Source organism: Anas platyrhynchos, chromosome 6, assembly GCF_047663525.1.
Source record: "Anas platyrhynchos isolate ZD024472 breed Pekin duck chromosome 6, IASCAAS_PekinDuck_T2T, whole genome shotgun sequence".
Lineage (NCBI taxonomy): Eukaryota > Metazoa > Chordata > Aves > Anseriformes > Anatidae > Anas > Anas platyrhynchos.
This window is the reverse complement of record NC_092592.1, coordinates 20,613,925-20,628,840: the sequence shown is the minus strand read 5'-3', so window position 1 is coordinate 20,628,840 and position 14,916 is coordinate 20,613,925. Positions and strand designations below refer to the sequence as shown.

At 51.2% G+C, this 14,916-nt stretch overlaps 1 protein-coding gene across 1 annotated transcript; it reads right to left on the bottom strand.

Annotated features, from left to right (window-relative positions):
* Positions 1-2,833: 2,833 nt before the first annotated feature.
* Positions 2,834-8,854, bottom strand: ELOVL3 (ELOVL fatty acid elongase 3). The gene is made up of 4 exons (XM_038181654.2): positions 8,655-8,854; positions 5,792-5,923; positions 4,625-4,776; positions 2,834-3,960 (listed from the first exon to the last, which is right to left on the bottom strand). The coding sequence occupies exons 1-4, from the start codon at positions 8,756-8,758 to the stop codon at positions 3,539-3,541; spliced, it is 810 nt and encodes a 269-aa protein (XP_038037582.1). The 5' UTR covers positions 8,759-8,854; the 3' UTR covers positions 2,834-3,538.
* Between the last annotated feature and the right edge of the window lie 6,062 nt (positions 8,855-14,916).

The window sequence follows — 14,916 nt, the reverse complement described above, 5'->3', positions numbered from 1 at the left end:
GTGCAGGTGGGAACATGGCAAAGCCAGAAGAAACATCTCTCATAAAATCACAGCTTTACCTGGAGAAGAAGTCAAAGGGAGGCCCAGCTTCCCCTTCCCTTGGGTGATGTTTGCAGAGGGAAACCCCAACAGCAGCTGAGAGTAACACAAGCTCCTTCTTCCTTTCAGCCTGCTCTGGTAGCTGTGTGTTGCCTTCAGCAGCTCCATGTTGAGATGAACTTGTGGTGATCCAGCTCTTGTCCCACAGAGAGGATGGTGGTAGGGTGGGATGGGGTGGGATGGGGAGCCCCGGACAGGTGGAGCAGGGAGCAGAGGGGATACGCTGATCGGATGGGGCCAGCGGCTGCTGGGCATTGCAGAATTCAGCCCTTACCAGACAGCCCAAATGCATGCAGCAAGAAACCAACCCCAGCACATGGCTCTCCTGATCTCCTTTTGGAGAAGAGCCTTTGGGGGAAAGCCCAAACCCAATTTAGTTACTGATTTTTCAGCCTGAGATTTTCCATGCAGTCATTTTGATTACCTTTAGGCCAGACCAGTCTGATTTCTGAGCAGGACAGACTCAGCCAGTACCTGCACCAGGCCACTGCTGCGTGCAAGTGCGTGGCCAGTGGCTCTGCAGGCGGGCTACTGGGAGCAGGCTTCTCCTCCCCAGTCCTGTACTGGGAAGACTGTGGGGTCTGTCTCTGCAGTCAGAGGTACTGCACCATGCAGCATCCAGACCGGGTGGCAACCACACGCCAGCTCTGAGCTGAGAGCGCTTTGTACAATGGCACCAAATGACTGACACAACCTGGAGAAAAAAAACTTAAAATCTGCAGACACCAGAGATGGCCAAAAGTAAATATTGGAGTGAGAAAATTGGCAGCAGAGAGCCCTGGGAGAGGCCCCCTGCTTTCCAAATGCCACCTGCCCTCCCGATGCAGCTGAGCCAGCACAGCCTCCTGCACTCAGCTCTTTCCCCAGGCTCCCAGAACATAGATGTGATGCTCACTGGTCCAGCACAAACACATCAAGTGCCCTGCAGACCTTCTCCAGGACCTCTCTCTGCCCCCAGGACCCCAGAACCTCCCTAGCTGTGTCTCTCTGATGCTGCAGCCCAGTTAGGTGGGGTTTAGCAGGCTTCTGCTTATTCCAAAGGCCAGCTAGGCAAGAAGCTCTGTCACTGGATACTTCCCAATCTGCAGATATAGCAAGCACACATTCTCTTCCATCATCCAGATCATTAATGAAAATGTTGAATAAAACCAGACCCGGAACAGATGTCCCTGAACTTCACTCAGTGTAACTCTTCCTTTTCATCAGCGAACCCTGGATAACTCTCTGAGTATAATCATCCAATGGGTTTTGTCCCTACCCAACATCCCATCCACATCATGCTTTAAAGGTTGCTTAAGAGCCTAGAGCATGACACGGATCAGAAGCCTTAAGAATCCACTGAAATGGCAGCCAGGGCTCTTCTTCACCGTGCCCTTACCTGTCACAGGAGCAAATCAGATTGCTTTGACCAGGTTCTGTCCTTGGCAAGTCCCCACGGCTCCTCATCTCCACTGCTTACAAGCAGTGAGATTATCTGTTCCAGCGGTTTTTGGTGGGTGAGGGGATTTAGCTGTCAGCAGGTCCTGGCTTTTGGCCCCAGTCCCTTCTGAAAGGGTACAAAGCTTGCATTCTACAGCCTTTTTATGCCTCGCTGTCCCTCAGCAGTTCTCATAGATAATAGCAAACATTTCTGGGCTTGCTTAGCGGGAAGTTCATCACGCCCAGATGGTCTGAAAAATTCCTGTTTATGTAAACATCCCTTTCTTGGGCTTTCCCTATTCAAGGCCAGGCTTGTAGCCCCCACCCCTGGCATGGCTCGTGCTGCCCACTTCCTCATAGCTGTCTTTTTCCAAGGGCTAATGTAAAGCGTGCAGAACAGTTGGGCCTTCTCAGTGGCTGCCAGCAGCGTTTTCTCTCCCTGCAGAAAAGCCATGCAACACTGTCCTTGGTTACGCTCTTACTGTTAGTGCGGTGGGGAATTGTTTTCTGACACCTTGCTTGGTGCATGCCAGCTTTTACCATGGTCTGATATCAGAGCTCCAACCTGCAGGCTGGGTGTGAACGTCCAAGCTCCTGCTGGAGATGTTTAATAGCTCAGGTAGCGAGAGATGGAGCTAATTCCTGTCAACAATTCCTGTCGATAATTGCCTGGGGGCACCTGGCTGCATCCAGACATGGGAAGAGGCTTGGGGTGGGTACTTTCCCTCACCACCTCTGGCCAGCAACACCCCAGCCAAAGACCAAATTTCTGCACGGGCACCTAAATAACATTAAAACTGGAGAGGATTCCTTGCAGCCCAAAGCGTTTGCTGGCTACGTGGGGTCAGCAGCAGCGTGGTGCTGCCAGGAGCCGGCTCGGGCGAGCTGTGCCTGCCAGAGGGGCCCTCCAGCAGCAAAGCCCCCTGCTGGGCTGTCCCCACCCAGGGCCACCGCAGCACGGCCCCATCCCGCAGCCCCCTGTAAAAGCAGGTGAGGTGGTGTCACCTAGCGGCTGCTGCCACCCAGGGACAGGCTCAGGCTCCAAGGTTCTGTGGATATAGCACGGGGTCCTCAAACAGCCATGTGGTTGGGTCTGCTGGTAACAAACACCTCATTTTTGCTTTTATCATGATTATTCCCAGTTTCACGGTGATGAGCAAAAAGAGCAAGGCAGCAGGTCCAGCTGCCCCTGACTGCAGAAGAGGGAGCACGAAGGGACAGCCTGCCGGTACCTGGCTGTGGCCAAAGCAGCAGGATGCAGATGGGGAGAGCAATGCTTCTCCCACAGCCCAGGCATGAAAAAGGTATCAGATAATCAACCCATACACAACAGCATTTATTAGTCATTTTTACATGTTACAGCAGCGGTTCCCGATGCACCCTGAATTTTCGGACCCTGCTGCCTCCCAGCCCGGGGCTGTCCCTCGGGGTGACCAGGGGCAGTGCCTCGCTCCACAGGCCAGCCAGGGCTGGCTCCGCTCAGCTCCCCGGCAGCAGCCAGCCTGGTCACACCGCTCGGTAACCCTCGGGGTGGCAGCCGCTAACGCTGATGTGCTTCTGGGTGCAGCCAGACAGGAGGTGGTGTTTCGACCTGTGTCGGTGCGTTTAGCATTTACAGCAGATCACATAAGGCATTAAACCAGGCATTGCCAGGGCTCAGCTCAGAGGTTGGTGTTGCTTTTCAGTGACAATTTCTGTGCTCTGTGAGCAGCTGGGGTGAAGAGTGGCCACTCGCGCTTTGCTGCCAGCCCAGGGCACAGTGAGCTATGGGCAAGAGGGTCTCCAGCCCCCGACTACACACCTGTCCTGGCACTGCCAGCCTGACAACCCACATCCCCCTCTGGGGAGTCACTGCTGCAAGGACAGGCCAGAGGTCACTGCTCAAGTTAATCTGAAGGCTTTCATCCACAGCGACCCTCATCACCCCAGCCCCATCAGGTGCCTGAGCTCCAGCCAGGAATTAAAAGTTCCTCCTTCCCTCTCCCTCCCTCCACCCCAGCCAACTCCTCCCTCCCTAGTTTTATTCCCCCTTTGATTTCTGGGTGCCTGTCAGGTAAGCCTTGAAGAAGAAGTTGCAGAAGAGCACCAAGTAACTGAAGTACATCAGGAATGAAATGGAAATGTTTGACCAGGTGACAGGGCAGACCTTATCCTCCATCCAAAAGACAAGCAAGACATTCACTATTAAGGCTATCAGCATCTGCAGGATCTGTGAAACGGTGATGGTCATGGCGATGTAGCGGGGCACCCGAAAGCCCGCAGCTCGCACGGAGTAGTAGGAGTACATGAACGTGTGCACGCTGAAGTTCATGACGGTGAACCAGCCGCCGCCAGGCACCATCTCCTTGTAGGCGTACCAGGCGTAGATGAGAGTGGCGATGTGGTGGTACCAGTGGAGGAAGATGAGCTTCTGCTTCCGGAGAACGATGAACACGGTGTCGCCTTGGGACGGGGGAGAGGTGCATCGTTAGTCAGGTAAATCACAGCAGATGTGCACGTTTTCAGGTGAAGCAGAACAAGTGAGCTGCAATGCTAAAGACATCCCCTGGTTCGAGCCCACCAAAACCTAGCTTTACGTTGGATGTATCTGTACCAATAAAGCCCATGTAGGCACACATGGTTTGTAGGGAAGAAACTTTCTACCGACACATTCAACCCTTCTGTGCAGTGCTGCAAGCGCTTTTCCTTCTAACAGACTTGGCACCTGCCAACCAAAACACTGCCACAGACTTTCCAGCAATTCCTGCTCCAGCAAAGCAAGCTCCCGCAGGGCCGATGTGAGGAATCCCCACGGGCTGCTCAGGTGCCCCCAGCACTGCCCTGCCTGCCGCTGCCCCCTGGCCGCAGGCTTCCCACTGCAGAATCGCCTGTTGGCCTGGGGGGCTGAAACCAGGGCAATAAACCCGGGCTGCATCCCTGCAGAGGGATGACATGACGATGTACAGGGTCAAGCAACAGGAAGCAAGAAAATGAGCAGTGTGCAAGGTTAGACAGCCCCCTTCTCTGAGTAGTGTTTGGACAGACACCTGTGAAAAAAAATTAAATAACTACCTATACAAGCAAAGGAGTTCTGAGCACATTGCACAGGGGGAGGTTTCAGACTCACCCAGTTCCAGGACTTTGCTCATTGCAAATAAGTAGGCCCAAAACTTAGAGACATGGTAGACGTAGAAGGACTGATCACACACCGACTGCTTGAATCCCATGGAAGACGCGATGGAGGCCATGTGCTTCCAGGTCCGATGGGAGCCTATGGCACTGCAAGAAAACCAGAGATCTGAAGGCTGTGCCCAACTCACCACAGGACCCTCGTGCAGCTCTGCACCCAGGAACATTTGGCTAACTCCATCCGGCTCAGGGCAGCCTCAGGGATGTCTGAACAAACTGTTGCATCCCACAGCAGCAGCAGGAGGGCTGAGCAGCAAAGAGCACTCCCTCTTATACACCCTCTGCTTCCACTGCTTGAGAAGGCATGCAAGGGTGAGAACTGCCGCGTTTGGTCTAACAGGGGGGCAGCTGTGCTGGTATCCTGTCTAACAGAGGCTAACGGTGCATGCCCAGGGAGAACACAAACAGGGCAAAGTCGTCCTTTCTGTCCCCATTTCCTCTCACATTTTCTACCAGCCTGCGGTTCATGGTCCCCAGGCGTGAGATGAGGCCTTCACATTTCACAAGAAAAAGAACAAAAATCTGTCAAGAGATACTTATTTAGTTCTCTTTTGAATCCAGGTATGCTTTTACCATTTACAGCCTCCATTAGTGGGCAGTTCCTATAATTTAGCAGATTACAAGTTAAAAAAAACAAAACACCTTTTCTTTGCTATCAGCCTGCACATTTCATTTGCGTAAGCTCATCTCGAAACAGGCCACGAGCAGTCATTCCCTGACCCCTCTGTCCGCACAAGTTGTGATTTTACAGACCACTGCCACGAGGGCAACCAGTGACCCTTAGACTTGACTGCAGCCGACTAGCACACATGGGCAGAGAGCCTGCTCTGGAGTTCATGTGCAGCAAGGTACTCGTCTTGTTTTGTTCTCTCCACCCAGCCTGAAGAGGGGTGGAGATGAGGGCAATGTTGGAGATGGGGAGTCCACCTGCTTAATTACAGAGCATGGGCTGCAGCGGTCTCACCATCACTGCAGCGAGCCAGCACTAAAAAAACTATGTTAGATGAATGTTCCTCTCTTGCATGGGGGAATTTAATTGTATTTATTTATTTTTTTTTTTAAAGAAATCAGAGCTAGAACTTGGCAGGTAGTGCCAGGCTCTTACCTGAACAAGGCCAGCCCGAGGGACCACAGGGTCAGTGGTGCACGCAGCTTGTAGCCCCTCCGCTCCTTCATGAAGTGCTGGGTCCCAAAGATCAGCATCACATAAGCCGCAGAGAAGAAGAAGGACTTCTGCCTGCAAGGAAAGCAGAGGGAGAAGTCAGGGAAAGAAAGAGCCAGACTGGTGTCTCGTTCGCAGCAGGACTTTGACAGCCCCAGCAGAGCTCTCCCCAAGAAATAAAACATCTCCTGCCAGGGAGCAAGTTAAACCCTGGGGATGGCAGAGGAGAAAGGGAGCTGTCACAGCCAGGAGGCCCCCACAGGACCCAGCAGGACAAGGATGTGGCAAGCTGTGGGCAGGACCCCGAGCAGACAGGTGGATGTGTTTTGTTCCTTTACACACCTTGGGTCATGCCAGGGGCCCATCGTGGGGCACATGCTGAGCTGCAGGCTGTGCCCCCCAGCTGCAGCAATGCTGCATCGTGCCATGGGGGCAAATGACACTGGGAAGAGAAGGAAGCAGAGGGACAGACCCACAGCTGCAGCCTGGCCCTGACAGCCTGACTATCGCACACAGGGCGAGCAGCAGAGTCCCAGAGGAGCAGGTACACGGATGAGACCTTGGCTGGTGCAGGTTTGGCAGCCCTGAGCCCAGCGACAAGAGTTCATGGCAGTGTGTCTGACAGAGCGGCACAAGTTCAATGAGTGGATGACCCTGAGCACTGGAACAAGCTCTGCCCACACTGCCACTGAGAAAAGCAAAAGGGCAAGGAAGGTTTCCACATACTTTCCAGGGAAGTGGTCAAGCCTCCTTCAAAACTTACGCTTACCAAGGAAGTGAGGCGTGGCTGCAGGAGCTAATCTTCCTGCTGGTACACTAGGGGAAGCTGCAGAGCACCAGCTGATTTGGGCTCAGACATTCCTGGAACACAAGCCACAGCTTGAGTAAGCTACAGAGCAACCTTAAGTCAGTTTGGGCAACCACATCTCATTAATGTGGGTAAAGGGGCTCCAGGGAGCTGCTCTGCACTTCCAGTCCTTTCCTCCTTGGAGAAGGGCACCCACTCTGATGAATATTTATCCTAAGAAATCACAACCCCATGGACTCAGGAGCCCAGCTCCAGCCAGCAAACCCATCACTGTGCCATTCTCTACATGACAGTGTGGGAAATCCAGCCAGCAGCCTGCTGTGAGGTCCCCAGCCCTCCTCACAACAGCTTGTGACTGGTAAGTGCCTGGGTTTGGCCCCTGACAGCCTGTGTTCGCTACAGACCAGCCCATCTTCTCAAGCACTGTGTGGCTTTCTCAGGGCCACGTGCCATCATAACAGGTTGCAAAGAGGAAGGGATATTGGGTTCCCAGCACCATCCGGGTCTCCTGCCCAACCACAGCTGCACCAGGTACCCCACGTTTAAGAGCCACAGGAGCGCTGTGCAAACATCCAAGCGGGCTCTTGAAGCCCTCTAGCTGCCCTCACCCCATGACATACTCTGGCCATAAGGGGCACTCGGGGCAGTGACGTGAAGGACACTAGGTCAGGTGAGAGCTGGTTTCTTAGCCCTGCTCTCCAGCAGTTAGGCAGCTCCTAAACAAGCAGCTAGTGCCAGACTGGGTCACTGCACTCCCACCTTTGTACCTTGCCCCTTCCCCTTCCCGGCTCGTGGGCTGCTCGCCAGTGGGGTGAAGCTGCACAGGGAGCGAGCCTGCTGCCCTCTGGAAGCCCAGGCTGGCCACCAGTGAGATCCCTTTGGGGTGAGCCTGCCCTCCTCCAGGCCTCCCTGCTGCGCCAGCAGCTGCGAGAGCCCCATGCAGAGGCACGAAGCCCTGCCTGAGCAGCCCTCTGACCCGTCCTCCATCCTCCCTCCTCCAGCCCACAGGCTGTTAAAGCTGCAGATCCCAGACTGTTCCACTGCAGCCTCACCTCTGAGCCACCACGTCCCTCTGTCCCATTACAATCACCGCTCCTGCACCCAAATTTTGCTTTTTGCCCCTGAAGCCCAGGGTATGACGATGTTTCAGCTGGGGCCAGGCTCTGTTCCTTTCAGATTTCATTCACAGAGGTTTTCAGCCCAACACAATCAGAAGTATCACATGTAAAGGGGAAAAAATGCAGAGAGAAAGGCTTCCTCCAGCTGGAGGGAAGGCTGAGAAAGGGAAAATTGCCCTTTCTCCTGGTGCTCAAGCACCTAACAGGCTGTGCACCCCAAAATACAGAACTGCACAGGTGCCTAGCACTGCTGGAAGCAGGACAGCGATCAATATAGCCATCAGTGATTAAATGCAAGTGCTGAGAACATCTGGCCTAAATGGAAAGCCCAAATACATTTACTTAGGGTAAGAGAGTCAACCCTGAGCTCTAGGAACAGAAAAACAGCAGCAAGTCAAGAGCATCACGTGGATGGGCTACGAAGCAAGCCCAGCGAACAAGCAAGGCATTGTGAGAAGCGAGGTGGCAAGCTGGGGGTTCCTCTGCAAGGAAAGGGACAGGCTGCGGAGGTGTATTTGTTAAAGGTGTTACGAGGGAAATAAAACTGCAAACCCTTACGGTGAGCAACAAGAAAAGTAAACGAGATCTGCCCCTGGCACTTCAAAAGGTGGAGAAAGCTTAAGGAGGAGACACAGCTAAACCTGGTGTGGTCCTCTATTACGCAGTGTGCTTCTGTGCGGGTGGGCACGAAGGGGCAAAGCAAGAAATCCCCAAAGCAACCAGCGAAGAAACAGCTCAAACAAGAGCCCCGCGGTGATGGCGAGGAGGCTGCTCGCTGCCGTCTCCTTTGCCGCGGGGGGAACAATGGCACATTGAGGGCAGGCAGGGAGCCGAGCGGCTCTCCCAGCAGGACGAGCCCCGCCGCCGGGCGCTCACCCACCAGTTGTCCCGCATCCAGCCCAGCGCCTCCCGCTCGTCGAAGCTCCGCTCCACCTCATACTCCCGCAGCGGCGGCAGCGCCGACAGGTTGAAGCCCAGCGCCATGCCGCCTGTTCCGAGCCGTGCCGTGCTGTTCCGAGCCGTGCCGAGCCGTGCCAAGCCCCGCGTCCCCCCGCCGGGCACCGGCACCGCCCCGGGGCGGCCCCGGCTCCGCCCGGCCGGGTGCCGTCGGGGACCGAGGCGGAGCTGGAGCCGGCCCCCTCGGGCACCCGGCGGTCCTCCATCTCCTACCATTTCCCTCAGGAAACCCCTACACAGCCCCCAGAGCTGGGGCGGTTTGGCTGCCCCACAGATGGCACCGCACCCAAAACCAAGGCACCGATGCAGCCAGCGGGTACGTAACTCCCCGCCATGGTGCGGGCTCCTCTGCTGGCACTGGCACCCAAATCACACACAGACACGCAGCCTGCGGGGAACCTGCACCCAGTTATCTCTGTGCTGGGCACTCGAAGCCCTAGGGGTTTCCTAGGCCATAGTCTGAAAAATGAAACATCTTCTGAAGCCTTGCCAAGACCAATCATTTGCTCAGTATGTATAAAATTGGGCTGCATCTGCACAGTGAGAGGGCTTGCTGAGCCAGCTGTACCTGAGCTTGCAATTTGGGCATCATCTTTCCAGGAACATAGCCCTCATAGTCATGTCTCTCTTTACAAGAATTGTGTAATAATACTTTGCTGAATTCTCCTGCACTCCAATCTTTAGCTGCCATGGTCAAAAGCTACTAATTTTTGTTTGTTTGTTGAAAAGGATGATGCTACAATTTACACGGGAAAAGCTTTTGCTTGCATGTGGCATGGAAGGATGTGGAGAAACAGCTGCTTATGCCCGAGCCACTCCACCTGTTAAACTCCTGTTAAACTCTGCTCCACATTGGTCACTCCAAGAAACTGGCTGTGGGCAGGTACTGCCATCCTTCCCCTCGGGCAGGGGCGACCTGAGCTGTCCCTAATGGGTGTGTGGGTGATGCAGTGGCACGCTTTGATAGCGGCTCACCTTTGAGCCAAAGAGGAAACACCCCCAGACCCATCCCCATTGAATCTTTCATATAATGGTCTGGCTGTGAAATCTTGGGGTGTTTATTAACTTACTACAGAGTAGTGCTATTTCAGTTAGCCAATGCAGATCTCCAGACAATCATCTCACCTGCTTTCTGCCAAGGACTTCTCTTATCATTAACATCACAGATAAAATCACTTGCATAAGAGTGACAGGGCATTATTGATCATTGGCTGGACACAGTCTTGACCCAAGAGAGCTAACTGCCTTGTACTACTGTGAGCTGTCCCAGGGCAGCTTCTCCATCACACTATGAAAGCAAAGAACAACCTTTGTGATCAAAAATTATCAAAATGCCTTTTTACCCCAAGAGAGAGTGCACGGCAGGCAAACCATGACTTTGTTACACCTATACAGTTGAAGTGGGTGGAACGGTGAGGATAAGGAAACAAATGGCTGCTCCTGGCAGACTCCCTAACTTTGAAAACAAATCTTTTTTAAAAATGCATTTAAAACACGTTGCAACAAAGAGTTTGTCAGAAGATGCTAGAGGAATTGCCCTGAGTACTATGCTAGCATTCAGCTAATGCAAAGCTTATGCTCACATAATCCTTAGATGCTGATGTAAAATGAGATCTTACTTACATTTTTGGCATTTCAAAATGATATTCAAAACAAAATGTAGGCAGCAATGAACAGCTTTTTTTTTATTATTTTTATTTTATTTTTAAAAAAGGCAAGAGCAGATCATACAACACAATAAACAGAGGAGCTCTCTTAACACCAAAGCTCTGAGCATACAAACACGTATTATCAGGTACATCAAGCCTCGTAAGAACCAGTCTGCAGGAGACGTCTTATGGCTATTTGGGTGTCCAGGTGCTGGACATGACTTGTTTCCCACCCGAGGGAAGGGCTTCCCAGTAAATATCAGAGTCAGAGGGCTTCATCCACTGGTGTAGGCAGCAGGAATCGCTGACTCAGAGGATTCAGAGATGCCCAGCACACACAGGCACCCTCTGGCGCTAGAGCGCTGAGAGCACGGTCTCCAGCAAGGGCCTCTCACCTCCTTGGCCATTAGAGGGGAGCAGAAGCCTGTGAATGTGCAGGGAGGCATCACCCAGTGCGTGGAGCTCTTCACTTCTTGGAAGCAAAGGCAGGGAGGAGACCGGCTGTGCTCCTCCCTGAGCCTTTTTCCTGTGGGAGAAACAGGGGGTTCAGGCCCAAGGAGGACAGAGGATCCCCTGCTCCTTGCAAGCAGGCCATCCCTCTCTTCCTTCTGCTTCCCCAGTCTCAGGCCGATACAAACAGTTCAAAGTTTTTCACTTCTGCCCAGTACCAGAGGAAATAGTTCTGCCTTGTAGCTCCCTAGACAGTGTTGGCTGGCAGTCACTAAAAGACACGGCTCAACCACAAGGTCTCTTTGCCCCGGAAAGACACAGCCACGAGAAGAAGCCCCCATATCTGTATCAGAGCCTCCCTGCACAGCATTTCGTACTGACCTTCTGAAGGTTGTGTATGATAATCAAGAAAGTTGGAGATCTGAAAGCTGAACAGTTTTACAGAAAGCTAGCCAAAGTATTTCCTCTTTGATGCATTTGTCCTCCAAAAGACTGCTTCTGTGGAACTCACTGCCGTTCAAGACTGCTTCCCAAACAGGACAAAACCAAAGCAGATTCACTGAATGTAAGGAGGAGCCTTCTCAGAAGGCACCATCTGGAGTCCTTACTAGTACTGCAAGTTACTTTTGACCTAGTTGCTCTTACCACTGCAAAATACTCCAAAGAGATAATAATATAAGGGATAGCAAATGTCCTAAGGGTTACACAAAAGTGATGGTGACATCAGGAGCTATTAATCTAAAGATGTCACAATCAGCGATTGCTCTCGGGATGAAAGCTATCAGAGCAGCTTCTTTACTCTAAACCAAGAGCTGCAAATCCCATGTGAAACACTGATGACAAAAATCACCTCTATGGAGCTCTCTCAGTGGCAGTGTAGTAGTGTGTGCCATTTACACAGCCTTCTGTTCTTTGAAGCCCGTATGTAAGCTTGGTGGTATTTTTGTAAGCAATGATTAAGGTGAGTGAACAGAGCGAGTGGCTGAGGTTTTGCATATAGAGCTGCTATGTTTTCAAACTCCAGCCTGAAAACAGCAGCAGAATGCATATTCAGAGTCTGGTGAACCTGACCAGTTTGTCAGTTTAATTTGCCACTGTCTGTTTTCACAGCTGGAAATTCACAGAGGCTGAAGGAGACCAGGTACACCTGACTACCTAACAAATGGGCCAGCTTCTTGAACCAAAAATTCTATTGAAGGACTTCTGATCAAGATTGAAGGTGTCCTTTAAACAACCTGATCAGCTACTTCTTCATCAGAGAAATCTCAAAACCCAGGCTGAGTTAAGAACATCTACAGGAATTCACATATGCACCTATTTGTATTTTCTGAACTACTCATTAGAGAGAGACTTTGTACACAACATTCAGACTCTTTTTTTTTTTTTCCCCCAGCCAGAACACGCTCAGTGCTTTGAATGAGAGTAAAACAAACCACAGCACAGTAACAAGAGGCTCATTAACCAAATTGCCATCATGAGCGATCATCTACATTGGTTATGGTACATAAAAGCTTTTCACCTTGCATTCTCAGACCCTAAACACAAAACCTCCTGTTTTGCAGAGCCAGAGTATCCCCTGGTATTCACACAGCCAGACCTTGCTGATGGCTCAGTGTCAGCCCCTTTTCACCTCACTGTTCTTCTGCTCACATAAGGGGTCTGGGCTCACAGCTAGCAGAAGTTACACTGACACCAGACACAGACAAAATGACTTCTCCAGCTGAAGTCCATCAAGACTACAGAGTCTCAGACAAAGCAAAGAGCACAAAATGAAGGTTCAGCAAGTTCTAGAAAGCAAAATGCTGGCAACAGAAATGGGACTAAAATGTTACCAATTTAAATCAGAGGAATTAAGGCTGAATGAGAAAGAAGTACTCCCCTAGCCCTGATCCTGACTCTGCTAATTATTTTACTATCTGTGGTTACTCAGCTTTGTTAACGCATCTCCTGCCAACACACAGATCTTCAGTACCATCCCTCACTCTGCCAATCCAGGGGGCAAAAGCAAGAAAGAAAAAAGCAAAGCAATTTATTTTTAGCAATAAAAACGGCCGGCCCATCTTCTATTTTCACTGAGGCACTCAGCTTCTCATCACTTTGTTTTTAATGAAAATTGACTACTCAACACTTCTTTGCTATTAGTTTAGATTTTAAAAAGACTGGCCTTAATAGAAAACCCCACATGTGATTGGTGGGTTCAGTGCATAGTCATTAAGAAGCTTCACTGATTAGAGTCCCAAATCCACCATTACTGAGAGACCACCTCACCCAAGGCTTAGCACAAAGGGCACTGAAACTTAACTCCAGCTGAAACCTCTGTTGAACTCATGTAATTTGAATTATAATACTGTTTACTACTTACAGAACATATAATGTGTGTTTTATTTTGTTTTGCTTTCCCAAGATATGCAGGTTAACCTAGGGTGCTTCCAAGAACAGTTTAGCTATTGTTTTTCAATTCTTGATTCGCTTTCCTAACAACAGACATTAAATATACAGGGCTGCCCATGCCCACAAACATTCTGGTTACCCACTGTCCTCCAAGCCTCTTCATTCTCTCAGATTTGATAAATACAAAAAATCATCTTGTTTCCTTTAAACTGTTGTTAACTGGTTCTATGTCCCACTTTGAACACGCTTACCTCTTCACAATCAAGCAGGCTCATTCTAGTCTTCCAGAACTACCAATAAGAGAAGAAATCTCTTTGCTGTAAAGCTTCATACTGAAATCAGCAAGTTTTACATCAGAACCCATTTCAGAAGAGCTTGCCTTACAGGAGCACTTATTAATTAAGACAGGGATTAGGTTAGCCAATGGCAGCACTATCATAACACTGATACAAAGGCCTTATGTTAAATTATAATTCAAAAGTTCCCCTTAGGAGGAATACAATACAGGCATATCTGCTGCTGCTAGCACCAAGGCTACCTGCAAAAAGCCCAGAAGGAATCAGCCCCAGCTGCATCCCACATGGTCTTTAATAACAGCGGGTAGATGGGATTCATCCCCGGGTGCTGAAGGAGCTGGCGGACGTCATCGCGGAACCTCTCTCAATTATTTTTCAACGATCCTGGGAGTCTGGAGAGGTCCCGGTAGACTGGAAGCTGGCAAATGTTGTGCCGATTTTCAAGAAGGGTCAGAAAGAAGACCCTAGCAATTACAGGCCTGTCAGTCTCACATCAGTGCCTGGTAAAATCATGGAGAAGATGGTTCTCGAACGTATTGAGGCGCACCTGGGGGACAAAGCAGTCATTGGTCCCAGCCAGCATGGGTTTGTGAAGGGTAGGTCCTGCCTAACTAACCTGATTTCCTTTTATGATAAGATCACCCGTATGGTAGACCAAGGGAAACCAGCTGATGTGATTTTTTTGGACTTCAGCAAGGCTTTTGACACGGTTTCCCATAGGATCCTACTGGACAAAATGTCCAGCATACAGCTAAATAAAAACATCATACGATGGGTGAGCAATTGGCTAACGGGCAGGGCCCAAAGGGTTATGGTGAATGGGGCTGCGTCAGGCTGGCGGGCGGTCACCAGTGGGGTCCCTCAAGGCTCCATTTTAGGGCCGGTACTTTTCAATATTTTTATAAACGATCTGGATGTAGGAATAGAAGGCATTTTGAGCAAGTTTGCTGATGACACCAAACTTGGAGGAGTTGTGGACTCGAATGAGGGTGGAAAGGCCTTGCAGAGGGATCTGGATAGGTTGGAGAGCTGGGCGATCGCCAACCGCATGAAGTTCAATAAGAGCAAGTGCCGGGTCCTGCACCTGGGACGGGGAAACCCTGGCTGCACGTACAGACTGGGCGATGAGACGCTGGAGAGCAGCCTAGAAGAGAGGGATCTGGGGGTCGTGGTAGACAACAAGTTGAATATGAGCCGGCAGTGTGCCCTGGCAGCCAGGAGGGCCAACCGTGTCCTGGGGTGCATCAAGCACGGCATCGCTAGTAGGTCGAGGGAGGTGATTGTCCCGCTCTACTCTGCGCTGGTGCGGCCTCACCTCGAGTACTGTGTGCAGTTCTGGGCACCACAGTATAAAAAGGACATGAAACTGTTGGAGAGTGTCCAGAGGAGGGCTACGAAG